The 27,576-nt window shown below is 36.3% G+C and overlaps 1 protein-coding gene across 1 annotated transcript; it reads right to left on the bottom strand.

Annotated features, from left to right (window-relative positions):
• Window positions 1-291: 291 nt before the first annotated feature.
• LOC112738253 (serine carboxypeptidase-like 13) lies at window positions 292-3,772 on the bottom strand. Its single transcript, XM_025788607.3, has 14 exons — window positions 3,375-3,772; window positions 3,124-3,269; window positions 2,810-2,886; window positions 2,538-2,660; window positions 2,332-2,434; window positions 2,169-2,206; window positions 1,842-1,940; window positions 1,672-1,758; window positions 1,437-1,595; window positions 1,269-1,340; window positions 1,073-1,191; window positions 836-949; window positions 676-721; window positions 292-572 (listed from the first exon to the last, which is right to left on the bottom strand). The coding sequence occupies exons 1-14, from the start codon at window positions 3,575-3,577 to the stop codon at window positions 489-491; spliced, it is 1,470 nt and encodes a 489-aa protein (XP_025644392.1). The 5' UTR covers window positions 3,578-3,772; the 3' UTR covers window positions 292-488.
• Between the last annotated feature and the right edge of the window lie 23,804 nt (window positions 3,773-27,576).

Raw genomic sequence — 27,576 nt, 5'->3', positions numbered from 1 at the left:
AAACACATCAGAATTCTTTACCTAGTTGTACAACAAAAATATTGGTATACTAATTTAAAGTGAATTCTATAGTATTTATTATTTAATGTTTAAATTTTATCCAACTTATTTTTTATAATAAATTTTAAATAATTAAAAATTATTTATTTTTATATTTTTTAAATTAAATATTAATTTTTAATATTTTTTAACAAATTAGACACCACTTTTTAAGTAGCATAACACTTACCCTAGTTTAAAGACATGGCTTTATGCCAATATGCTATACAGATGAATGTAGTAGCATTCATGAGATCTCAAAGTCTCTTTTATTTACTCTTTTAATCCACACCAAATCTTAAGATCAGATGTGCATCTACAATACATATATTGAGAATACAGAGATGATTCAACTGTTTTATGGTGAGCGAAATCTGCTCCGTGGTATAGCTATGGAAAATGGATATACTATTTATTCATATATATGTGTTGTCAATTGTTCTTTCTTCCTACAATGGCCTGTTAGAGATCCACCTACTGTACATGTCCAAGCATTCTTCAGGCTTGTATTCAGGAGCTGTGTGCCCTCCACCCTGCAATGCAAGTGGAAATATTAAAGGTAAGTGTAAGCCCCCAAACTTCACATCTTTGATAGATTCATTAAAATGAAGTGTGTGTGTGATAAGATAGACTTGCCTTAACAGTTGCAAATGTCATCATATTGGAGTAAGTTCTTGTATATCTGCTTGAGAGGGAAAAAAAGAAGCATGATTTAAGTACATATATAGTTTAGCTAAGTTTGAATAAATGCAACATAATTTTACTTTTACATAACTATATACAGTTAGGGGAATACCCTGCAACTTGGCCATTTGTATACCATGGCCTCCAATCATCGACTATTGAGTAGTTTAGCGATCTTATCCACACTTGAGTCGCCATGAAAGGAACATTCATGTCATGATCGCCGCTGTTAGAAATACATAGATTTATTTCTCCGTTTTTAAGTAAAAGAAAAAAGAAAATAACAAACAAGTTCCTTTGTGCTATCTCCTGTGAATTTAGACTATTCGAGCATACAGCGAACACTTACCTGTATATCAGCGAACGATAGCCTTTTCTGCTGAGCTTTACATGATATGGAAAGCTGCTAGGGATATCCTCCTTGTTGGGTATATTGTAGGTGCAGCGTTGCCATTTCTTTTTTGTTCCCTGAAACACAAATGGAGTTATAGTTGTTATACTAACCATGAATTTCAGAAAACATTTTTGATGTGTTTCAGTTATACCTTTCGTATGTTTAGCGCATTCCGTACTTTGTCATCATTGGCCCAATAACTACTAAGGAAGTATCCATAAGTCTGATTTTGGAAAGGAGAAGAACAAAAGTTAAAACAAAAAGAATTTGATAATAGCACAAAGGAAACATATCTTATTCAACAAGGCATGTGGATTACCCGGCAGTTCAAGGATGGTAATCTGAGACGAGTGTTGCTGACGAACTTCAAAGGATAGTTTTCGGTTATAGATCGCCTCCAAGAAGCCTTCAATGGTTTAGGTGAACCAAATTCACATGAAGGTTCCAAAATATGGGCTTTATTGAGTCCTGATGTCATCTGCAGAAAAGTACAATGGTTTCTAACTAGAAATTGAACATAAAAAGATTTAACAATAACAATAGATGATTGATACCTCATCAAAGGACTTGAGATCTCTTGAACATAATGCACTTCTAGTGTCTACTTTTATATATTCTCCTCTACAATTTGTTTGCAGTGACTGTTTCATTGAGTAAATTGCAGACATCACTTAGTGTTTGAATTTTATTTTTGCTATACCAATTTAAGAGTGAACTTAACTACCTGGTATAGTTCATCAGAAATTAGTCCCATTCCATGAGCAAATGGGATTTGATAGTTTTTCTCAACTCGGGTTGTTGCAGCATTCCCCAGAAGGTACCCCTGAAGAAAAGGATTTCTCATGGTAAACTTAATTAATCACATAGAAGAATCATTTTATATATATAGAAAATACATAATTCTTTTTAAAGTTAGCCAAATCTGGAGATATTCAAATTCCACATGGAAGAAGCTCTTAAAGAAGATCAAAAGCATTATTAAGATTGCTTTAGATTGTGGTGTATTTAAGACAACCTTTAAAAAAGTTTAAAAAATGACTAAAAATGAAACCTGAAGATTTATCCAAGGTTGAACTCCTTCTTCATTTTCTGTAAACAAGGCAATGTGGAGTAGAATTAAACTGTGTCTAAGTTACTTTAGATCTCATTTATCACACACACACATTACTCAAATAGTTGTCTATAACTAGGCATTAGATCAATGAGTTTTATACCTCGTGAAATTTCATCAACAATTACTGGAATAGGAATACCGGAGTATGAATCGCCTCCGACGAAAAATTCATTTGAGAAAAATTGTGGATGATCAGTTAGCCACTGCAAAGATTTTTAACAAGATTATAAAAGTTTACTTTAGTAGACACAAAGGGAACCATTTGTGAATATGCAGTAAAAACACCATAAAGTTGTAGGGATATACCTTCCTAAGAAATTGATGAGTTTGGTTAACTAGCAATGAGTCGCTTCGCGCTGTGACAGATTCTGATCTGGCATATGTGAAGCCTGTATTAACAGGTAAATCTACAAATATAATGCTACTTGTCTACAACAAAACAAAATTGCAATAATTAGCAGTGAATGACCATCAAAGATGTACAAAATTATTGAAAGAAAAATCTAAAAGGATTTGATAAAATAAACAAAATGAATGCCAAATTATATATTCAGCAAATAAATGCAGATAATCCACACCTTTGTCCATGAGTATGGCCTATAGACCAAATTTGGCAAGCTCCCATTATATTCCTCATTTTGAAATCCAAGTGGTCCTAAAATGCAACACCTCAAATACATTATTAAACACATAAATTCAGCTATGTATTATATGCAATCCTTGTCATAGTCTCATAGATATTACAATCTTCTCAGAAGATACTAAAAGGCTCAGATAGAAACAAAATTTCTTTTTGCCTCTTTCCTTGTTACTCACCTAATTTTGACCGAGACTATGCAAAAGACTAAAAGCATGAAAATTTCAGATAGGAGTAACCGTGTGAGTGTGTTACCAATTTCAAAGACAAGGCCAGAGAAAGCAGAGCATCCAGGACCACCGGTGAGCCACAACATGAGAGGATCCACCTTAGGATTGTTCTCTGACTCGACGAAATAGTAGAAAGCCTGCACATCTTCATTTTCACCCACACCTATATACCTGATTAATTTGAGACATGCATGCGTGCAAAGTTAGTTGTTAAGTACATGATCCAGATCCCATAAATTAAAAAAACCATAGGCTACAGCATAAAGTGTAACAGACCCAGTTTCAAGAACAAAAGGAAGGGGTCCCTGGAACCCTGGAAGGAACTTCACTATGCTGCCACAGTTTGCAAGTTGAGATGAAATCTGTAGTAGTAACAAAAGAAGGAGAAGTAGGACCCCATGATTATCACTATAACAATTTGAGCTTAGTAGTGTAGCCATTCTCACTGAACTGTGTCTTCTTTCTCTGAGCATATTCATGTTTTTAATTTAAGCCTCTTAGTTCTTGCTATCTCCAAGATGGTCATCAACTTATCATTTGTTACAATAAAGAGTGCTGACATTTCCTTTTTATCGTTTTTCATTGGTGATTAGATTAGAGTTTAGATCTCAAGGAGAAGAATTTTGTTTTGCCTTGTATTCTTTTGTTATTTTATTTTAATAGTTATCGTCGATATCTCGTCTATTACACAATGTTTCTGACTTTCTGGAACCCTTAAAAGTTATGAATTCTTTATGTACCATAAAAAAATAAAGGTGACGAATGTCAGTTGCCTATTGGCGATGGGATCTTTGTGGTGGGACTTTAGGATGGATAGATGATGATCATGAAAACGGCTTTCTATTTCTTCCGTTTGTTTGCATCATAGGGCAGAATTTATCAAAATAAAAAACTTAGACTAATGTATAGTAAAGACCAAAGAGATCACGTGTTTTATCTTATGCCTATGATCATGAAAACGGCATTCTATTTCTTCCGTTTGTCATTAATTATTCATTATTTAAATTTCGAAAATATTTGGTAACGAAAGAAAATCAGCCAAAAAATAGCCATAATTAATATTCATTAATTGTTACGACAATTAATGAATGTTAAATAAGGTAAGTTCTGTCTTTTTTTTTTGTTTTCCTAGCATTTTCTTAAATTTTATTTTTAAAAAATATAAAATTAATAATTATTAATTATAATTATTTAAAATAATTAATTAACAATTATTTATAGTATATATAGCTCCCTGTTATCCTTTTTATTAATTTTTTTTTGACTTATAAAATATTAGCAATAAATCCGTGCACTTGGATGAAACTAAATGTTTCCTCTTCCAATAATCTTCATATCAAATATAATCTTTAACACTTAGCAAACATAATAACTTACATGGTTATTATTATTATTATTATATTTTTTTACTTGTTTTTTCATTTGCAACTATTCAATAAAATACCATTTTTCAAATCAATAAAATGAAGTTGCTAATATATTTTTATAATATATTAACATGACTAACAGCATAAACAGTTTTTTTATATACAACTATTAAATATTAGTAGGTATTTTTTTCCATTAATAATGAGTAATCCCTATCAAAAGGTTCAGACAATTTAAAAATATTACACAATTAATTAAAATAGACCATATAATTTAACTATTGCATTTATTTATATACTTATAACATCCTGATTCTCCGTTAAAATTACGTATGCAAGTTTTATATTTTATTCGCATAATGTTTATGATAAGTTTTTCTTTTTGCAATCTTTAAATAAAATAAATAATAATGTAATATTAATATTATGTTATTATTTAACTTTATTTGACGAAGAAAGATCATTTGATATTGGATCTGGAAGATTGAAAAAGTTCAACTTTACTAATTAAATACCACCACTTGAGATAATTATTTGAATTTTTATCATGTTTAATTACCTTAATAATTATCTTCTAAGATATTTAAAAATTTAATATCGCTGACTCAGCAGCTCAAAAATGCCACACACAGCGCTTAATGCGCCACGTGTTGCGGCACATGCCTTCCCTATGTAATTAAGTGACATTAGTCACTAATTACACATTATATATAAGCACAAATCTTCTCTCTCCTTTAATTCAGCCGTGACATGCATGAAGTATTTTTGTTGATTTTTCAACTTTTTGAGTTCAATTTCTTGAGATCCATGACCCCCCACAAAAATTATAATTCGATAAAAGTGACTATATCTTCCTCCTCTACGCGGTGACATGTCTTTTGTTCGGTGGAATCGCGAAGTGGAGCTGTCCCTGCCAGGAATCAGTTTGGCCGAACCAAAGGAGGGAAGGAACCACCGAATTTTTGATGTTTTCGCTCCATTTGACCTATCAGAAACCTCCTCCGGTATCTTGCGTGTGTTCTGCGCTTTACAGAGATAGGGTTTGACTCTTTAATCGGTTAAAATTATGAAATAATTGATATATGTGGTTGGATTGTTGTCTGATCATGTCTGTTGCTCAAATATGTGATTGTTGGCTGTTTAAATTTTAGCTGAATTGCTACTGAATTTGTTGTTGTGTTTCGGCCATGTTGAGAAATAAGGTACTGAGATGTTGTTGAATAATTGGCTGAAATATGAGTTATATGATAGTATGCAACTGAGTTCTGACGGTCAAATTTTAATTTGGAATTAATTATAACTAAATGAGTATTTTGAACAGAGTTTTCGAGTAAAAAGGAGCAGAGGCTTGGTTTTTGAGAAAGATTTAATGAACAAAATTATTTATTTATGAATATATGAATTTTTATTGAAACTAATTGAGTCTGGTTTTTGAAGAAAAAAAATAATGGTTGCAATAAAGAGTTTAAAGCGGAAGTTTTGGGAGAAATATAATTTTAATTGAACGAAAAATATTTCCTTTTGAAAATGAAAGAACCATACCCTTTTACTTATTTTTAATGAAGTTTTAGGTGTTTTAAAGTTTATAAAATATTTTAAATAATTTATAAAGTAACCATTGAAGACTTGGTCGATTTTATAAAAGTTCATAGTTATTTAGAGTCATTTTAAAATATGTCAATTTAATTAAAGTAACTTGCAGAATATGTCATTTTTCAAAGTTTAAGCATATTTATGTATTTTATTCCCATGGGCATATTTAGGCATATTTTTAAAAAAGTATATATATATATATATATATATATATATATATATATATATATATATATATATATATATATATATATATATATAATTTAAGACTAACTCTGAAATATTTAAAAAGTCATTTTTAAGTTAAATCTCATGATTCGCTCTATTTCAATTTATTATTTTGGAGAAATTGTGGTGTTATGGATAAAGAATTATCATATCTTGAGAGGTATTTGATTATGTGATGAGATGATTGAAGTTTGGAAAGGCAACACCAATGACTCATCTTGTCATCGATTTATCCGGCAGATTGCCGAAGAGCGGTATGGGCGTTATAGCCCAAGAGTGTGACACGTCACTTCTATCACTCGTTAGCTTCACCTCTCTTTGATCCTGATGCACCATATGCCTTTCCACTATCATGGTTACATCCCGATTCTATCCACCATCCTTTTGATTTTATGCATGGAGGTCCTGATCCAGCACAGTAGGATGGTCAGGTGGTGCCTGAGCCTGGCCTTGTCATCGATGACCCCATCCCTGAGTTTCTCCCAGTAAGTTTGGATATGTCGATGGAGTCTCTGTCTACTCACTCTTCTGATCCTTTCACCATAGAGCCTATCGGGACTTCAGTCGCTGTGTCTGGTCAGCCTTCAGCTGTTGAGCAGATTTCTCCCAGTGGTATAGCTTCAGTAGGAGGTAGTAGTGATGGTAGCCTCCAGTGTACACCCGAGGTCATCGTTATTTTTTACGACGAGGATACCGAGGATATAGAGATTGTGGATCTGACTTCTAAGGATGATGAGGATCCTGAGATGGATATAGAGATCGTCTTGACTTCTGACAACGATTAAGCAGTGATATCCGCACTTTCTTTTGGGTAGCTCTCCAGTTTAGCGTTTCTTTTATCTTAGACTCTTACTTTTGTTTTTCGAGAGATCAGGTTATGAGACTAGGCTAGTCTGGGTGTCAGATTAGGGGGCTTTTTATATGGACCAGATTCCGGTGATGTTTTGAGTTGTATATATGTACATAACTGTGAAGGAATAACTAACTTTTCATCTTTTGGATGCTGTATATGTATATATATTATAGTATATTATCCTATTTGTGTATGTTTCTGTTTATCTTATTAGTTTGCGTAATCTTGCATTTCTTTTTGTTTGCCCATTTTTTTAAGGAAGGTTTTTCATAAAATCGAGTTTCGTCAACCCTATTACAAGCTTGGTATTAATAATAATAGTGTCAGTGTAGTTTTAAGTTAGTAACACTCGATGTTTCGGTATGAACATGCTATACTGAAAATTGGGTCGTTACAATACTCATCAAAATAACAATTCAAAGATTTGCCAAAGTAAGATTTAGCTAATGCCTAATGATCTCAGGGTTGTCATCTTCAGCTTTATCTGAGTCATTAATATAATAACATTTACTACATTTGATTTAATACATTAACAATACTGGCATTATAATTTACATTTTGACTATAGTTTATGTCTCCCCCAAATATATGATAATATGTCTAACCTTTAGCAGAGCACATTTCACATGAGAACAAACTCGCTCCAATCCAAAATACTATGACAAAAGATCAAAAAGAGCAATAGTAACATCCCAACTTTTTGAATCATGTTTATTATTTAATAATTAATTAATTAATTAAAATTATAATGATTTAAGATTTAAATTCATAATAAAGAATTAAAAAATAATGTATTTGAAAAACTAACATATCTAATTTAAAATTTAAAAATATGAAAACATTACTTATAGTGAATTCTTAACCGACAATAAACCATCTTTTAAGATATAGTCATAACTAATTCCATGCTCATTGAATTTAAATTATCTTTAGTTACATGAAAAGAAAAAAAATAGCTTTATTCTTTAAGTTCAGTGTAAAATTAAAATCAAATTAAATTAGGTAGATAAATCTGTTACAAGTTCATAGTAGAAAATCGTGCTCTAACCAACCAGTCTGATATACTAACATTATTTCGTGAATATCTCAAGTTGTGATTATCTAATTGACTTCGCTCAAAGCTCATTTAAAATCTAACTCAATTATCTGTAAATATGTCTCTAATAGCTATTTCCAAATTCTAAACATACAAAATGTTATAGGGTTCACAAAGTGACAATTCAGATTGAAGATTTCACCTAAACGCGAGTTAGATTCTCCTAAAATAATTTATATACACCTAAAAGTTATTTGAGTTCTTTATTTCTCATTATATTCCCTTTTTTATACAAAACGTTCTAGATAACTTATCTTCTCTGTCTTCTATTATCTCTATAAATTATCATTCATATACCTTCTCCACTTTATTATAAGAAAAACCATTATCTCTTCTCACTTCCTTACTCTCACTTTAAATCTTCTGCCAAACTATTCACAAATTTTACTTATATATTATTCGTGAAGATATCCTCTCTGAATCATTAAAACTACGAAATATGGAGATTTTTTTCTATCTAATCAAGGATTCATACCTACATCAAAACATAGACAAAGTCTAGCTATGGAACAAGTCTCTCTTCGCTAAATAATCGTGTCTATTTAAATTGGAATATATATATAGGGACTTCACTGGAGGTAGGAGTTTTATACTACTTTTTTATATGTCATATCTTAAATATTTTTTAATATAGATGTTAGCAATGCATGTCATGATATAATGTCTCTTTACTTCATACGCATTATGCATTATAATAACTATCATATGGGCATTAAAGAACTGAGAAAATAATCTTTCGGTAAGAAAAAGTGACCCCAAAGACAAGATAATCGAGATGACCCTTCGGTAAGGGAAGGTGATCGAATCGAGATGATCCTTTAGCAAAGGAAGGAGATCGGCAAACTTTTGGGATAAGAACCTTCGGTAAGGGGAGGGGACTCCCATCAATTTTATATAATAATATCTCTTTATTGCATACACATTAAGCATTATAATAACCATCTTAAGTGCATTAAAGAACTGAGGGAATGATCTTTCGATAAGGGAAGGTGACTCCCAAAAACAAAATAATAAAATGATCTCTCGGTAAAGGAAGGTGATCAACAAACTTATGTCTCTTTTATTTTATTTTTTTTTTGCATGACTCTCTTCTTATATATGTCTTAAATAACTTTGATTGTTAATTGAACTGAGGGAATGATCCTTCGGTAAGGAAATGTTACCCTCAAAGACAAGATATAGATATGATCATTCGATAAGGAAAGGTGATCAATGGAGATGATCCTTCGGTATGGAAAGGTGATTGCCAAAATATTTGGGATAAGAACCTTCGGTAAAGGAAGGGGTCTCCCACCTTTTTATATCGGTTTGACCTCAATACCTTTTATAAAAACTAAGAGAAAAAGTAATGAAAAGTACAGAAAAAAGTGTGACTATGATTATTCTTCTTTTATCCTTTCTGTTTGATTTATGATTATGTTTATTATTATTATTTCATTCAAAGATCCTTTCTATTTGATTTATGATTATGGGCTTGTGGTGCGCGGAATTTAACTTCGCACAACTGAACCAGCAAGTGCACTGGGTCGTCCAAGTAATACCTGAGGTGAGTCAGGGTCGATCCCATGAGGATTGTCGGCTTGGATCAAACTGTGGTTATCTTGTAAATCTTAGTCAAGCGGATGGAAAAGTTGTTTAGTTGTTTAAGCGCATAAAAGTAAAATAAAATAAAAATAACGTTACTCAGTGGTTCTGAATTCAATGATAAGAAGATGGTTAAGGCTTCGGAGATGCTTTGTTTTTATGGATCAATACTTTCTTACTGTCTACTCCAACTGTGAATGATTTCTTCTATAGCAGGCTGTATGTAATCAACGCCGGTTGAGAGGCTGCCAATCTTCCTCTAGGCTGAACACCAGGTTTTGTGCGCATCCAGTCTGAATGAGGGTGAAGCGCCTGCAGTTCATCCCCTTGGTGATCCTCTTCAAAACGCCACAGATAAGGTCGAATCTTCCGGATAAGATAATGCTGCACCTTGATTCTAGCCTTTACCACAAAGAGCCTAATCTCCCCATACCTCGGCTGAACTGATGTCTCGAGAAGTCCCCAATGAAGTCATGGATTAGCCGTCTAAGAGATGTATCCTCAAACTAGTGGTTCATTGATATCCGATGAAAGACGATCATTGAATCCATGTAGAATAGAGATAACTTGTGATGGTTCAACTCATTCATAAGGTTGAAGAACAAAGATACATCTTAGGAGAGAATCAAACACGAATTGAAATAGTATAGTAGTACTTTTATTAATCCATAAAACTCAGCAGAGCTCCTAACCTTAACCTAGGAGGTTTAGTGGCTCATACTGTACAATGAAACTCGAAAATATGAAATAATGTTCTATGGTGGTCGAAGATCTTAAAACAAGAGTGATCTTCTCCTATATATACTAATCTAATAACTAAGGATTACAAAAATATGATAGGCTTAGGCTTGTAGTGCGAAAATCCAATTCCGGGGCCCACTTGGTGAGTTTTTGGGCTAAGCTAAGGGTGTCTCCACATGCTAGTAGGGCTCTTGGGCATTGAACGCCCTCTTTGGACTCCTCTTTGGGCATTGGACGCCAGCTGCTCCCTTTTGGGCGTCCAACGCCAGGAAGGGGGTAGATGGTTGGCGTTGAACGCCAGTTTTGGGACTTTATCTCCAAAGACAAGTATAAACTATTATATATTTCTAGAAAGCCCTGGATGTTAGCTTTCCAGAGCCATTAAGAACGCTCAATTTGGATATCTGTAACTCCAGAAATGCTTGCTTGATTGCACGGAGGTCAGATCCTGACAGCATCTGCTATACTTTCCTTGCCTCTGAATCAGACTTTGTTAAAACTCTCAGATTTCAGCCAGAAAATACCTGAAATCACCATAAAACACAGCAACTCATAGTAGAATCCAAAAATGTAAATTTTACACTAAAACCTATGAAAACATAATAAAACTTAAACAAAACATGCTAAAAACTATATGAAAATGATGTCAAAAAGTGTATAAAATATCCGCTCATTACAATACCAAACTTAAAATGTTGCTTGTCCCCAAGCAACTTAAAAACAAAGTAGGATAAAAAGAAGAGTAAGATTTGAATAAATCTCAGAGTCTTCAATGGAGCTCAGTTTCAATTAGATGAGCGGGACTTAGTAGCTTTTTGCTTCTGAATAGTTTTGGCATCTCACTATCTATTGAAACTCAGAAGTGTTGGCCTCTTTAGGAACTTAGAATCCAGATGATATTATTGACTCTCCTAATTTAATTCTTTTTTTATTCTTGAACACAACTTTTAGAGTCTTGGCCGTGGCCCAAAGCACTTTGTTTTTTAGTATTACCACCGGATACATAAATGCCACAGACACTTAACTGGGTGAACCCCTTAGGATTATGATTCAGCTTTGCTAGAATCCCCAGCCAGTGGTGTCCAGAGTTCTTAAGCGCACTCTTTGCTTTGGACCACAACTTTAACTACTCACTCTCAAGTTTCTCACTTGACACCTTCACACCACAAGCATATAGTTAGGGAAGCAGCTCATTTGAATTGCCTAGGCTAAGATATTTTTTTTGAGGCCCTCCTAACCATTGATGCTCAAAGCATTGGATCATTGCTCTTGCCTTTTGGTTTAAGAGCTATTGGCTTTTTCTGATATATTGCTTTTTGCTGCTTTTTCTTACTTCAAGAATCAATTTTTTTTTATTTTTCAGATCACCAATAATACTTCTCCTTTTTCATCATTCTTTCAAGAGACAACATTCTTAATTCTAATTTCAAATATGCAATGTTCATTCATATATTCAGAAAACAAAAGCAATGCCACCACATCAAGATAATTGGACTATTCTTAAGATAAAACTCAAAAATTCATGCATCTCTAATTCTTCTAAAAAAATTCACTATTTTATTCAAGTTTAATGATGATAAGAGGAACATTTTATAACTAATTAACGGAAATAAAAACTATATCATTATTAATGCTCATGAAATTCTTTAAATTAAAAGACAGAAAAATAAAATAGAAACTGGTGCACGAAATCGCAATCACACTTTTGCAATTCCACACAACTAACCAGCAAGTGTACTGGGTCGTCCAAGTAATACCTTACGTGAGTAAGGATCGATCCCACGGAGATTATCGGCTTGAAGCAAGCTATGGTCATCCTTGTAAATCTCAGTCAGACAGATTCAAATGGTTATGATGTTTTGATAATTAAAAGATAATTAAAAAAGAAAATAAGATAGAAATACTTAAGTAATTCATTGGTAGGAGTTTTAGATAAGCGTATGAAGATGCTTTGTTCCTTCTGAACCTCTGGTTTCCTACTGCCTTCTTCCAATCATGCGTTACCTCCTTCCATGGCAAGCTGTATGATCCTCTCGGATGAAAACAATTCCATCTGCGCTGTCACTGCAGGGCTAATCATCTGTCGGTTCCCGCTAGCGTCGGAATAGGACCATTGTCCTTTTGCGCACTGTCAGTTGCACCCCACATTCGTAGGTTTGAAGCTCGTCACAGTCATCCCTTCCCAGATCCTACTTGGAATACCACAAACAAGGTTTAGACTTTTCAGATCTCAGGAATGCTGCCAATGGTTCTAGCCTATACCACGAAGACTCTGATCTCACGGAATGGAAGGCTCTGTTGTCAGGAGAGGCAACCATGCGTCGTGAACCAGGAGGCTAAGAGATACACACTCAAGCTATTGCAGATAGAACGGAAGTGTTTGTCAGGCATGCGTTCATAAGTGAGAATGATGATGAGTGTCACGGATCATCACATTCATCAGGTTGAAGTGCGAGTGAATATCTTAGAATAAGAAGTAGGCGTGAATTGAATAGAAGAACAATAGTAATTGCATTAATTCATGAAGAACAGCAGAGCTCCACACCTTAATCTATGGGGTGTAGAAACTCCACCGTTGAAAATACATAAGAATAAGGTCTAGGCATGGCCGAATGGCCAGCCTCCCCAAATATGAAATGAAGCTCTAAAAGATGATCCAAGGATATTCCCCAGATTGATCAAAAGATCGAAAATGATCCAAAGATGAAAATACAATAGTAAAAGGTCCTATTTATAATGAAATAGTAGCCTAGGGTTTACAGAAATAAGTAAATGATACAGAAATCTACTTCTGGGGCCCACTTCGTGTGTGCTTGGGCTGAGCATTGAAGCTTTTTCGTGCATAGGCTATTTCTGGAGTTAAACGCCAGCTTTGGTGCCAGTTTGGGCGTTTAACTCCAATTCTGGTGCCAGTTTGGGCGTTTTACACCAGAATTCCTTAGGCTGACTTTGAACTCCAGTTTGGGCCATTAAATCTCTTGCAAAGTATGGACTATTATACATTTCTGGAAATCTTAGGATGTCTACTTTCCAAATCAATTGAGAGCGTGCCGATTGGGTCTTTGTAGCTCCAAAAAGTCCACTTTGAGTGCAGTAAGGTCAGAATCCAACCGCATCTGCAGTCCTTCTTCAGCCTCTGAATCAGATTTTTGCTCAGGTCCCTCAATTTCAGCCAGAAAATACCTAAAATCACAGAAAAATACACAAACTCGTAGTAAAGTCCAGAAATGTGATTTTTATTTAAAAACTAATAATTATATACTAAAAACTAACTAAATCATACTAAAAACTACCTAAAACCAATGCTAAGCGTATAAATTATCCGCTCATCACAATACCAAACTTAAATTGTTGCTTGTCCCCAAATAACTAAAAATAAAATAGGATAAAAATAAGAGAATATACAATAAATTCCAAAAACATCTATGAATATCAGTTTTAATTAGATGAGCGGGGCTATTAGCTTTTTGCTTTTGAACAGTTTTGGCATCTCACTTTATCCTTTGAAGTTCAGAATGATTGGCATCTATAGGAACTCAGAATTCAGATAGTGTTATTGATTTTCTTAATTCAGTATGTTGATTCTTGAACACAGTTACTTTTTGAGTCTTGGTCGTGGCCCTAAGCATTTTGTTTTCCAGTATTACCATCGGATACATAAATGCCACAGATACATAATTGGGTGAACCTTTTCAGATTGTGACTCAGCTTTGCTACAGTCCCCAATTAGAGGTGTTCAGAGCTCTTAAGCACACTCTTTTTTTCTTTGGACCACGACTTTAACCGCTCAGTCTCAAGCTTTTCACTTGACATCTTCACGCCACAAGCACATGGTTAGGGACATCTTGGTTTAGCGCTTAGGCCAGGATTTTATTCCTTTAGGCCCTCCTATCCATTAATGCTCAAAGCCTTGGATCCTTTTTATTTTACCCTTGCCTTTTGGTTTAAAGGGTTATTGGCTTTTTCTGCTTGTTTTTTCTTTTTCTTTCTTTTTCTTTCCTTTTTTTTGCCTCTCTTTTTTTTTTCTGCAAGCTTTTCTAGTCACTGCTTTTTCTTGCTTCAAGAATCAATTATATGATTTTTTAGATTATCAAATAACATTTCTCCTTTTTCATCATTCTTTCAAGAGCCAACAATTTTAACAACAAATTCAAAAATATGCACTGTTCAAGCATTCATTCAGAAAACAAAAGGTATTGTCACCACATCAAAATAATTAAACTAATTTCAAGATAGAATTCAAAATCATGTACTTCTTGGTCTTTTGTAATTAAAAGCATTTTTCATTTAAGAAAGGTGATAGATTCCTAGGACATTCATAGCTTTAAGGCATAGACACTAGACACTAATGATCATGTAATAAAGACACAAACATAAGCACAACATAAAGCATAATTTTTGAAAAATAGAAAAATAAGAGGAAGGAAATTAAAGAACGGGTCCATCTTAGTGATGGCGGCTAGTTCTTCCTCTTGAAGATCTTATGGAGTGCTTGAGCTCCTCAATGTCTCTTCCTTGCCTTTGTTGCTCCTCCCTCATGGCTATTTGATCCTCTCTAATTTCATGGAGAATAATGGAGTGCTCTTGGTGCTCCATTTTTAGTTGCTCCATGTTGGAACTCAAATCTCCTAAGGAGGTGTTGATTTGTTCCCAATAGTTGTATGGAGGAAAATGCATCCCTTGAGGCATCTCAGGAATTTCTTGATGAGGGACTTCCTCATGCTCTTGTTGAGGTCCATAAGTGGGCTCTCTTATTTCCTCCATCCTCTTTTTAGTGATGGGCTTGTCCTCTTCAATGAGGATGTCTTCTCCTATGACAACTCCAGCTAAGTTGCATAGGTGACAGATGAGATGAGGGAAGGCTAACCTTGCCAAAGTAGAGGTTTTGTCAGCCACTTTGTAGAGTTCTAGAGATATGACCTCATGAACTTCTACTTTCTCTTCAATCATGATGCTATGGATCATGATAGCCTAATCTATAGTCACTTCGGATCGGTTGCTAGTAGGAATGATGGAGCGTTGGATGAATTCCAACCATCCTCTAGCCACAGGTTTAAGGTCATGCCTTCTCAATTGAACTGGCTTGCCTTTGGAGTGTCTTTTCCACTGAGCTCCTTCCACACATATGTCCATGAGGACTTGGTCCAACCTTTGATCAAAGTTGACCCTTCTAGTGTAGGGGCGTGGATCTCCTTGCATCATTGGCAAGTTGAATGCCAACCTTACATTTTCCGGACTGAAATCTAAGTATTTCCCTCGAACCATTGTAAGCCAATTCTTTGGGTTCGGGTTCACACTTTGATCATGGTTTTTGGTGACCCATGCATTAGCATAGAACTCTTGAACTATTAAGATTCTGACTTGTTGAATGGGGTTGGTGAGAACTTCCTAACCTCTTTTTTGAATCTTATGTCGGATCTCCGGATACTCATTTCTTTTGAGCATGAAAGGGACCACAGGGATCACCTTCTTCTTGGCTACAACTTCATAGAAGTGGTCTTGATGGACCTTTGAGATGAATCTCTCCATCTTTCATGACTCAGAGATGGAAGCTTTTGCCTTCTCTTTCCTCTTTCTGGAGGTTTCTCCGGTCTTAGGTGCCATAAATGGTTACAGAAAAATGAAAAGCAACGCTTTTACCACACCAAACTTAGAAGGTTTGCTCATCCTCGAGCAAATGAAGAAAGAAGGGAGGAGAATAAGAAGAAAATGGAGGAGATGGAGAGGTGTGAGTGGTTCGGCCAAAGGGGTGAGAGAAGTGTTTATGATGTGTAAAAATGAAGGACGGATGAGGGATTTATATAGGAGTGGAGAGAGGGGTAGGGTTCGTGTATTAGGGGTTGGGTTTGGGAGGGAAATGTTTTGAATTTGAATTGTGAGGAGGTGATTGGTGAGGGGTATTTGAGGAAGGGTGTTATGGGAAGTTGTGAAGAAGAGAGAGAGAGAGAGAGAGAGAGAGAGAGAGAGAGAGAGAGAGAGAGAGAGAGAGAGAGTTGAGGTAGGTGGGGATCTTGTGGGGTCCACAGATCCTGAGGTGTTAAGAATTTCTCATCCCTGTACCCTTTTGGCATGTAAACACCCTTGGAGTGCCAATCCTGGCGTTAAACGCCAGATTGCTGCCCATTTCTGGCGTTTAATGCCAGCTTTTCTTCCCTTTCTAGCGTTAAACGCCAACTTGGTGCCCTTTTCTGGCGTTAAACGCCAGTCTGGTGCCCTTTTTTAGCGTTAAACGCCGGTCTGGTGCCCTTTTCTGGCGTTAAATGCCCATAATGGTGCCAGACTGGGCGTTTAACGCCCATCCTGCTACCCTTACTGGTGTTTAAACGCCAGTAAGCTCATCCTCCAGGGTGTGCTGTTTTCAATGTTGTTTTTTTATTTTAGCTTTTGTTTTTGTGACTCCACATGATCATCATCCTAAAGAAAATATAAAATAACAATAGAAATTTAACATAGATAAGTAAAAATTGGGTTGCCTCCCAACAAGCGCTTCTTTAATGTCAATAGCTTGACAGTGGGCTCTCATGGAGCCTCATAGATACTCAGAGCATGATGATGGCCTCCCAACACCAAACTTAGAGTTTGAATGTGGGGGCTCTGTTTGACCCTGCATTGAGAGAAGCTTGTCATGCTTCTTCTCCATATGTACAGAAGGAGATTCTTTAGCTTTAAACACAAGGTAGTCCTCATTCACTTGAAGGACCAACTCTCCTCTGTCAACATCAATCACAGCTTTTGCTGTGGCTAGGAAGGGTCTACCAAGGATGATGGATTCATCCTTATTCTTCCCAGTGTCTAGGATTATGAAGTCAGCAGGGATGTAAAGGCCTTCAACCTTTACCAAGACATCCTCTACAAGTCCATAAGTCTGTTTCCTTGAGTTGTCTGCCATCTCTAGTGAGATTCTTGCAGCTTGCACCTCAAGGATCCCTAGTTTCTCCATTACAGTTCATTGATGAGGTTTATACTTGACCCTAGGTCACACAGAGCCTTCTCAAAGGTCATGGTGCCTATGGTGCAAGGTATTGAGAATTTTCCAGGATCCGGTTTCTTCTGAGGTAATGTCTGCCTAATCAAGTCATTCAGTTCATTGGTGAGCAAGGGGGTTCATCCTCCCGAGTCTCATTACCAAATAACTTGGCATTCAGCTTCATGATTGCTCTAAAGTACTTAGCGACTTGCTCTTCGGTAATATCTTTATCCTCTTCAGAAGAAGAATACTCATCAGAGCTCATGAATGGTAGAAGTAGGTTCAATGGAATCTCTATGGTCTCTGTATGAGCCTCAGATTCCCTTGGTTCCTCAAAGAGGAACTTCTTTTCATTCAGAGGACATCCCATGAGGTTTTTCTCACTGGAAATCACGTCCTCCTTACTCTCTCCAGGTTCGGCCATGTTAGTCATGGTTATGGCCTTGCACTCTCTCTTGGGATTTTCTTCTGTATTGCTTGGGAGAGTGCTAGGAGGAGTTTCAGTAATTCTCTTACTCAGATGACCCACTTGTGCCTCCAAATTTCTAATGGAGGATCTTGTTTCATTCATGAAACTTAGTGTGGTCTTAGATAGATCAGAGACTATGGTAGCTAGGCCAGAACGACTCTGCTCAGAGTTCTCTGTTTGTTGCTGAGAAGATGATGGAAAAGGTTTGCTATTGCTAAACCTATTTCTTCCACCATTATTGTTGTTGAAGCCTTGTTGAGGCTTCTGTTGGTCTTTCCATGAGAGATTTGGATGATTTCTCCATGAAGGATTATAGGTGTTTCCATAGGGTTCTCCCATGTAATTCACCTCTTCCATTGCAGGATTCTCAGGATCATAAGCTTCATCTTCAGAAGATGCTTCTTTATTACTGCTGGATGCAGCTTGCATTCCAGTCAGACTCTGAGAAATCATATTGACTTGCTAAGTCAATATTTTATTCTGAGCCAGTATGGCATTCAAAGTATCAATCTCCAGAACTCCTTTCTTCTGAGTTGTCCCATCATTCACAGGATTTCTTTCAGAAGTGTATATGAATTAGTTGTTTGCAACCATTTCAATGAGTTCCTGGGCTTCTTCAGGCGTCTTCTTCAGATGAAGGGATCCACCAGCAGAGTTGTCCAACGACATCTTGGACAGTTCAGATAGACCATCATAGAATATGCATATGATGTTCCATTCTGAAAGCATGCCAGAAGGACACATTCTGATCAACTGCTTGTATCTTTCCCAAGCTTCATAGAGGGATTCGCCTTCCTTCTGTTTGAAGGTCTGGACTTCCACTCTAAGATTACTCAATTTTTGAAGTGGAAAGAACTTTGCCAAGAAGGCATTGACCAGCTTTTCCCAAGAGTTCAGGCTTTCTTTAGGTTGTGAGTCCAACCATGTCCTAGCTCTGTCTCTTACAATAAAGGGAAAAAGTATAAGTCTGTAGACCTCAGGGTCAACCCCATGGGTCTTAACAATGTCACAGATTTGCAAGAATTCAGCTAAAAACTGATGAGGATCTTCCAATAGAAGTCCATGATACTTGCAATTCTGCTGCATTAGAGAAACTAATTGATGTTTAAGCTCAATATTATTTGCTCCAATTGCAGGAATTGAGATGCTCCTTCCACAGAAGTCAGTAGAGGGTGCAATGAAGTCACCAAGCATCTTCCTTGCATTGTTGGCATTGTTGTTATTTTCGGCTGCCATGTCTTCTTCTTTTTTGAAAATTTCTGTTGGGTCCTCTCCAGAGAGTTGTGCTTTAGCTTCTCTTAGCTTCCTCTTCAAGGTCCTTTCAGGTTCAGGATAAGCTTCAACAAGAATGCCTTGGTCCTTGTTCCTGCTCATATGAAAGAGAAGAGAACAAGAAAGTATGGAATCCTCTATGTCACAGTATAGAGATTCCTTGAGGTGTCAGAGGAAAATAGGAATAGAGGGATGAGGTAGGTAGATAAGAATTTGAACATATGAAGAAGGAGAGAGAGTCCGAATTGCTAATTGAGGAGGAGTGTTAGTCCTTAAATAGAAGAAGGTGAGGAGGGGGAAAATTTTTGAAAACAAATTTTTTAATAAAACTAAAAAAAAATTTAAAATAATTAAAAAGAATTTTGAAAAGTGGTTGATGGTTTTTCGAAAATTGAAGTTGAGAAAGTGGTTAGGTGATTTTGAAGAAGATTTTGAAATTAGTAATAAAAAAGATATGATTGAAAATTATTTTGAAAAAGATGTGGTTGAGAAGATATGATTGAGAAGATATGATTGAAAATCAATTTAAAAAAAGAAATTTTTAAATTAATGATATGATTAAGAAGATATGATTGGAATTTTCTTTTTAAAATCTATGACTTGGCTAACAAGAAATTTAAAAGATATGATTCTAAAATTCAAAAATTGAATCTTTCTTAACAAGAAAGTAACAAACTTGAAATTTTTGAATCAAATCATTAATTGGTAGCAAGGATTTTCGAAAATAGTGAGAGAAAAATGGAAAAAGATTTGATTTTGAAAAAGATATGATTTGAAAAATTATGAAGATTTGAAAAATATTTGAATTAAAAACTAACTTACCTCCCTTGTGTTGTCCTGACGTTAAATGCCTGGCTTTTAACGCCCAAAATACTACCCTTTTGGGCGTTTAATGCCCAGCCAGGTACCCTGGCTGGCGTTTAAACGCCAGAATTCCTTCTTTACTGGGCGTTTTGAACGCCCAGATTTTTCTCTGTGATTCTTCTGCTGTATGTTCTGAATCTTCAATTCTCTGTATTATTGACTTGAAAAGACATAATTTTGAAATTTTTTTTTTGAATTTTTAATGATGAGAGAGAAAAACAACAAAATGAAATTAAACATGAAAAACTAATATCAAAATAAGGAATGCATGCAAGAACACTTTGAATATCAAGATGAACATCAAGAACACTATGAAGATCATGATGAACGTCAAGAATATATTTTTGAAAATTTTTAAGAAAAGAAAGACATGCAAGACACCAAACTTAGAAATTTTCATACTTGAGACATTAACAATTTGAGAATACACATGAGAAACAACAAAAAACACAAAACAAGAGAATTTAAAGATCAGACCCAAGAAAATCATCAAGAACAACTTGAAGATCATAAAGAACACCATGCATGAGTTTTCAAAAATTTTAAGAAAAATTAAAAAGATGCAATTGACACCAAACTTAAAAATTGACACTAGATTCAAACAAGAAACATAAAATTTTTTTAGTTTTTATGATTTTATAAATTTTTTTGTATTTTTCGAAAATTATTTGGAAAATGAAAAATAAGGATTTCAAAATTTTTAATAAGAATTCCAGGAATCATGCAATGTTAGTCTAAAGCTTCAGTCTAAAAAGATCAGACATGGCTAGCCAAGCTTCAGCAGGACATTACATACAACAGCCAAATTGATGGGAATCAATTAGCTCCTGTGATGATAAAAGCATCATCTGAAACTCTAGAATTCATTCTTAAAAATTCTGAAGAACATAGAATAATTTATTTTAATTTTTTTTGAAATTTTTTTTCGAAAATAAAAAGAATAAAAACAAAAAGCTTAAAATTAAAATAAAATTACCTAATCTGAGCAACAAGATGAACCGTTAGTTGTCCAAACTCGAACAATCCCCGGCAACGGCGCAAAAAATTTGGTGCATGAAATCGCAATCACACTTTTGCAATTCCGCACAACTAACCAGCAAGTGCACTGGGTCGTCCAAGTAATACCTTACGTGAGTAAGGGTCGATCCCACGGAGATTGTCAGCTTGAAGCAAGCTATGGTCATCCTTGTAAATCTCAGTCAGGCAGATTCAAATGGTTATGATGTTTTGATAATTAAAAGATAATTAAAACAGAAAATAAGATAGAAATACTTATGTAATTCATTGGTAGGAGTTTCAAATAAGCATATGAAGATGCTTTGTTCCTTCTGAACCTCTGCTTTCCTACTGCCTTCTTCCAATCATGCGTTACCTCCTTCCATGGCAAGCCGTATGATCCTCTCGGATGAAAATAATTCCATCTGCGCTGTCACCGCATGGCTAATCATCTGTCGGTTCCCGCTAGCGTTGGAATAGGACCATTGTCCTTTTGCGCATTGTCACTTGCACCCCACATTTGCAGGTTTAAAGCTCGTCACAGTCATCCCTTCCCAGATCCTACTTGGAATACCACAGACAAGGTTTAGACTTTCCGGATCTCAGGAATGCTGCCAATGGTTCTAGCCTATACCACGAAGACTCTGATCTCATGGAATGGAAGGCTCTGTTGTCAGGAGAGGCAACCATGCGTCGTGAACCAGGAGGCTAAGAGATACACACTCAAGCTATCGCAGATAGAACGGAAGTGTTTGTCAGGCACGCGTTCATAAGTGAGAATGATGATGAGTGTCACGGATCATCACATTCATCAGGTTGAAGTGCAAGTGAATATCTTATAATAAGAAGTAGGCATGAATTGAATAGAAGAATAGTAGTAATTGCATTAATTCATGAAGAACAGCAGAGCTCCACACCTTAATTTATCGGGTGTAGAAACTCCACCGTTGAAAATACATAAGAACAAGGTCTAGGCATGGCCGAATGGCCAGCCTCCCCAAATATGAAATGAAGCTCTAAAAGATGATCAAAAGATGATCCAAGGATATTCCCCAGATTGATCAAAAGATTGAAAATGAACCAAAGATGAAAATATAATAGTAAAAGGTCCTATTTATAATGAACTAGTAGCCTAGGGTTTACAGAAATAAGTAAATGATACAGAAATCCACTTCTGGGGCCCACTTGGTGTGCACTTGGGCTGAGCATTGAAGCTTTTTCGTGCGTAGGCCGTTCCTGGAGTTAAACGCCAGCTTTGGTGCCAGTTTGGGCGTTTAACTCCAATTCTGGTGCCAGTTTGGGCGTTTTACGCCAGAATTCCTTGGGCTGACTTTGAACGCCAGTTTGGACCATCAAATCTCGGGCAAAGTATGAACTATTATATATTTCTGGAAAGCCCAGGATGTCTACTTTCCAACGCAATTGAGAGCACACCGATTGAGCTTCTATAGCTCCAGAAAGTTCACTTCGAGTGCAGAGAGGTCAGAATCCAACAGCATCTGCAGTCCTTCTTCAGCCTCTGAATCAGATTTTTGCTCAGGTCCCTCAATTTCAGCCAGAAAATACCTGAAATCATAGAAAAATATACAAACTCATAGTAAAGTCCAGAAATGTGATTTTTATTTAAAAATTAATAATTATATACTAAAAACTAACTAAATCATACTAAAAACTACCTAAAAACAATGCTAAAAAGCGTATAAATTATCCGCTCATTAGAAACTTAAACACTACTAGTGATCATGTAAACCTAAGTATGAGAAACATAAATTAGAATAACAGAAATAGGGGAAGTGGAACTCAAGCACCTTAATCATGAGAGGTGCTGGGTTCTTCAGGGGAGAGTTTCTGGCGCTTCAAAGCTTCTAATTCACGCCCTTGCTTCTCTTGCTCCTTGACCAGTTTGCAAATCATGCTAGTTTGATCTTTTTTCTCCTCTCTTAGTTGATCCAAGGTGGTTTGCAGTTGAATCACAGATGCTTCCAACCGAGTCTAATATTCCATTGGAAGGATCTCTTGTGGAGGCTCAGATGCCTTCCTTTTGGGATGATCCTCTGGTACTGATAAACCACTATTTTATGGTTTATCTTGTGCTAAATTGAGTAGATTTTATCCACTATTCTCACACTTATTCATTGAATTCACATGTTTTACATTTTTCTTCCTAATTTTGTGCTATGATTGAAAACATGCTTCTTTGGCCCTAAATTTGCTAATTTTAATCCTCTCTTATTACCATTCGATGCCTTGATATGTGTGTTAAGTGATTTCAGGGTTTATAGGGCAAGAATGGCTTAGAGGATGGAAAGAAAGCATGCAAAAGTGGAAGGAATACAAGAAATTGAAGAAATTGCTAAGCTGTCAAGCCTGACCTCTTTGTACTAAATCGATCATAACTTGAGCTACAGAGGTCCAAATGAGGCGGTTTCAGTTGCGTTGGAAAGCTAACATCCGGGGCTTCAAAATGATATGCAATTTGTCATGGTTGCCATGCAGTTAGATGATGCGCACGCGTGGAGTATGCATATGCGTGACCTTGCGAAAGTTCATCGACGCGTACGCGTGACGTACGCGTACGCGTGACAGAGCCACATGCTGTACGTATCAGAAAATGCAGGGGGCAATTTATGAGCTCCTTTTGGCCTAGTTCCAATACCGAAAAACACATATTAGAGGCTGTATAATGGGAGAATCATTCATTGATTCATTCACACAACTTTCATTCAGAGAATTTTAGGTTATAGATGTAGTTTTCATTGAGAAGTTTAGGTTTTAGGATTCCTTTTAGTTCTTTTCAATTTCAGATTTCTATCTTAGTTTAATCTAGTTTCTTTTCTACTTTTATTTGCTCTAGCATTCTAGTTTATTTATTTCCCTTATTGATTACTTTGTGTTGCTACTTTAGTTTATGAATTCTCAAGTTAGATTTGATTTTCTATTTAATGCAATTTGAGGTATTTCATATTTATTGCTTCTTCTATTATTTGTTAGTCATTGATTTTTGCAATTGGTTGTTTGGATTTAATATTCCTTGCTAGTTTTCTATGTTTTTATGTTATGCCTACCAAGTGTTTGACAAAATGCTTGGTTGGATTTTAGAGTAGATTTTTCTCCTCTTGGCTTTGGTAGAGTAATTGAAGACTCTTGAGTTATCAAACTCCTTGTTGATTGATAATTGAAAGTTGCTAGTTGATTTGGATCCCTCTAAAGCTAGTCTTTCCTTAGGAGTTGACTAGGACTTGAGGAATCAAATTGATTTATCCACTTGACTTTCCTTCATAGTTAGAGGTTAACTAAGTGGAAGCAATGGACAATTGATGTCACAATTGATAAGGATAGCTAGGATAGGACTTCTAATTCTCATACCTTGCCAAGAGCTTTCTTAGCTATTAGTTTACTTTCTTGCAATTTACTTTTCTTGTTCCTTATTCAAAACCCCCAAAAGATACAATCTCATAACCAATTATAAGTATACTTCCCTGCAATTCCTTGAGAGACGACCCGAGGTTTGAATACTTTTGTTATTATTTTTATAAGGGTTTGTTACTTGTGACAACCGAATTTTTTGTATAAAAGGATTCTTTGTTGGTTTAGAAACTATACTAGCAATGAGAATTTATTGTGAATTCTTTACTAGCAAAAATCCATTCATCAAAATGGTGCCGTTGCTAGGGAATTGCAAATGTGTGCCTTATTATTGGTTGTTGTGAATATTGTGAATAATTTTTCTTTTTCATTTCTTTGTTAGTGTTTCTAGTTTTAGGAGTTTATTTTTATTAATTCTTATTAGTTTTTGTTTTTACTTGCTACTATGAATTCTCACCCCTTTGGCTACAAGTTTGGTTCAAATTATACTGTAGGAAATGGAAGCTATAATGAAAGCATGCATCAAGGTTGGAACAATCAAAGATGGGAGGAGCCACAAGAATTTGATCAACCCTTTCGGCAACAACCTCCTCCAATGTGCCATGAGCAACAACCATTCTACGATGCATCCCAAGACAATGGTTATGGTGGACCTTTTCGTGACAATCTACCTCCACCAATTTACTATGAGAAAGAGCCATTCCAAGGTGCATACCAAGACAATGATATGGTAGACCCCCTTGTAGTCACCAACAAGCCCCACCATATGCCTATGTCCCCCCTCCTCAACATAGCTTTGAACCACCATACTCACAAGGCCCCTACTACCAAACACTCTCATATGATCCTAACCCATATCCACCATATCAACCACCCTATGAGCCACATGAACCATACATAGAACTACCCCAATTCCAACCCAATTACTCCCAAGAACTACCACCTCCATATACACCATATCCATATCCATCAACCTAAGAGCCATATGATCCTAATCATGCAATCCGAGCAGAACAAAAAACAAAGGATCGTCTCAAGGAAACAATGGATCGATTTCATGCAACCCTTCATCAATTGGACTGAGTGGTAAACCGGATACCACACGAACCTCTCATGGCTAAAGAATCTCAACTTGAGAACCAAGGATTAAAGTGTGTTGTGCAACAAGTGGAAAAGATGCAGAGTGATGAACCACCACATCCTTATTATGATGAACCACCCCTTATCATGAACCTTTCCTCCCAAGTAATGAGCCCTCATATCCACCTCAATCTTCAATGCATGACACTCTTGGTGTTCTTCTTCAAGGGCAAAGAGGGATGAAAAGGGAAGTACTACAATTCACGGCTGCCTTGACCAAGGTAGTAAATCGATTAGCTTCCCAACATTTGGACATTCAAAGTACTCCCATGGCTACATGTGGAAAATCAATAGAAGAGCCTAGCATGAAGGAGGCACTAGAAACTCTGGTGGACAATGAGGAGCATGACTTTGTATTGGAACAAGTGGAGGAAGCCGTAATAGTTGAAGAGGAAGAAGTGGTTGAAGACTTAGGAGACGCTGAACCTCCATGGAAATCTAGAGTTGCAGAGTATTCCTCCAAGAAGATTGAGATTGATGTCAAGAAGGCCAGTGCACAACCTCCATGGCAAATTCCTTATGAAGAATTGGATGGGATAGATCAAGAAGCAAGTTCCCTTGGTGATGATGATCATGAATCAAGTCCTCCTAGTGATGAATCTACATCCACAAATGAACTCCTTGAATATGAAGACCCTTCTCTGATTGAGTCTGAGAATGATGTGGAAGCGGAAGTCCTTCAAAAAGGGTGGACGGGAGTTGAGTACGCTTTGTCAAGAACGTTGGAGACTTCTCTACTTAGGTGGCCATCTACTCCTTCATTTGAGTGGGTAAGACTTATCTCTATTCGCTTTACTGTCCCACTTGAATATGGTATTCTTGAAATGGATGGCCAACTTAAGAAGCTTTGTGGCATTAAGCGTAAGAGAAGGATGTTTAGTGGTTGGAGTTGCGAATCAAGGCTCATCAAGATCGATACTTCAAGAGCTAGATGCAAGGGTGGAGCTAGTGAACATTTAATTGGATCTAAGAGAAGAGTTTGGTATTGCATTGAGAATTCAGATTGCTTGCCACCCAGTTGGAGCGATGATGAACAACTTATAGACGGGTGTAGAAACAAGATTTGGGATCCGGGCATACAAGAGGATCAATTTTGGGAGCTCAAAGCTTATGAAGAACTCCCTCAAGGTTTGGCAAATTCATTCAGAAATGTCGGAGTTTATTGGAAGACCAAGCGTTGGTGGAACTTTCAAGATGAGTTCAAGCACAAGCCACCATGAAAAAGAGCTCACCAAATGTCCAACTTAAGGACTTTAACTAAAAGTGTTGGGTGGGAGACAACCCACCATGGTATGATCCTCCTTTTTATTAGTTTTAATTTATTTCTGTCAGTCTTAATTTCCAATTCTGCATATTTATTTTTATTTTGCAAAAAAATTAAAAAAATAAATAAATAAATTAAAAAAGAGAGGGGATCGATGCGCAAGCGTCTACGACACGCACGCATTGTATGTGTATGCGCAAATGAACAGAGAGTTGCGCGAGAACTGAGCGGGAGGGGTGCTAGGCGCATAGCCAGACCCACGCGTACGCGTGCCTCACGCATACGCGTCCCCTGTATTTTTGCCAATCCACCCGAAAGCGTCAACGACGCGTACGCGTGGAATGAAAAATCGGCGTAGTAAGGTAATTGAACAGAGAATTGGGCTGCCACTGTGCTGGAATTGCGTGAGCAGTCACGCGTACGCGTGATCGAGGCTCACGCGTCAATGTGCATGTTTGGCCACCCATGCGTACGCGTGGGCGACGCTTACGCGTTGCATGGCTTCTTCAGTTTTCACGCGTACGCGTGATGCATGCGCGCGCGTCGCGTCTGTTTCTTGTTCTCTTATCATTTCTCCTTCTTTCTTCCCCATTTCTTACTTTCTTCTTCTTCATTTCTTTACATTCTCATCCATATTCTCTTTCCATTTCTTTTACTTACTGCATTTGTGGTGCACAA

Source organism: Arachis hypogaea, chromosome 13 (assembly GCF_003086295.3).
Source record: "Arachis hypogaea cultivar Tifrunner chromosome 13, arahy.Tifrunner.gnm2.J5K5, whole genome shotgun sequence".
In the NCBI taxonomy this organism is placed as follows: Eukaryota; Viridiplantae; Streptophyta; class Magnoliopsida; order Fabales; family Fabaceae; genus Arachis; species Arachis hypogaea.
Note: the sequence above shows the minus strand (reverse complement) of the source record. Positions and strands in the feature narration are given on the sequence as shown.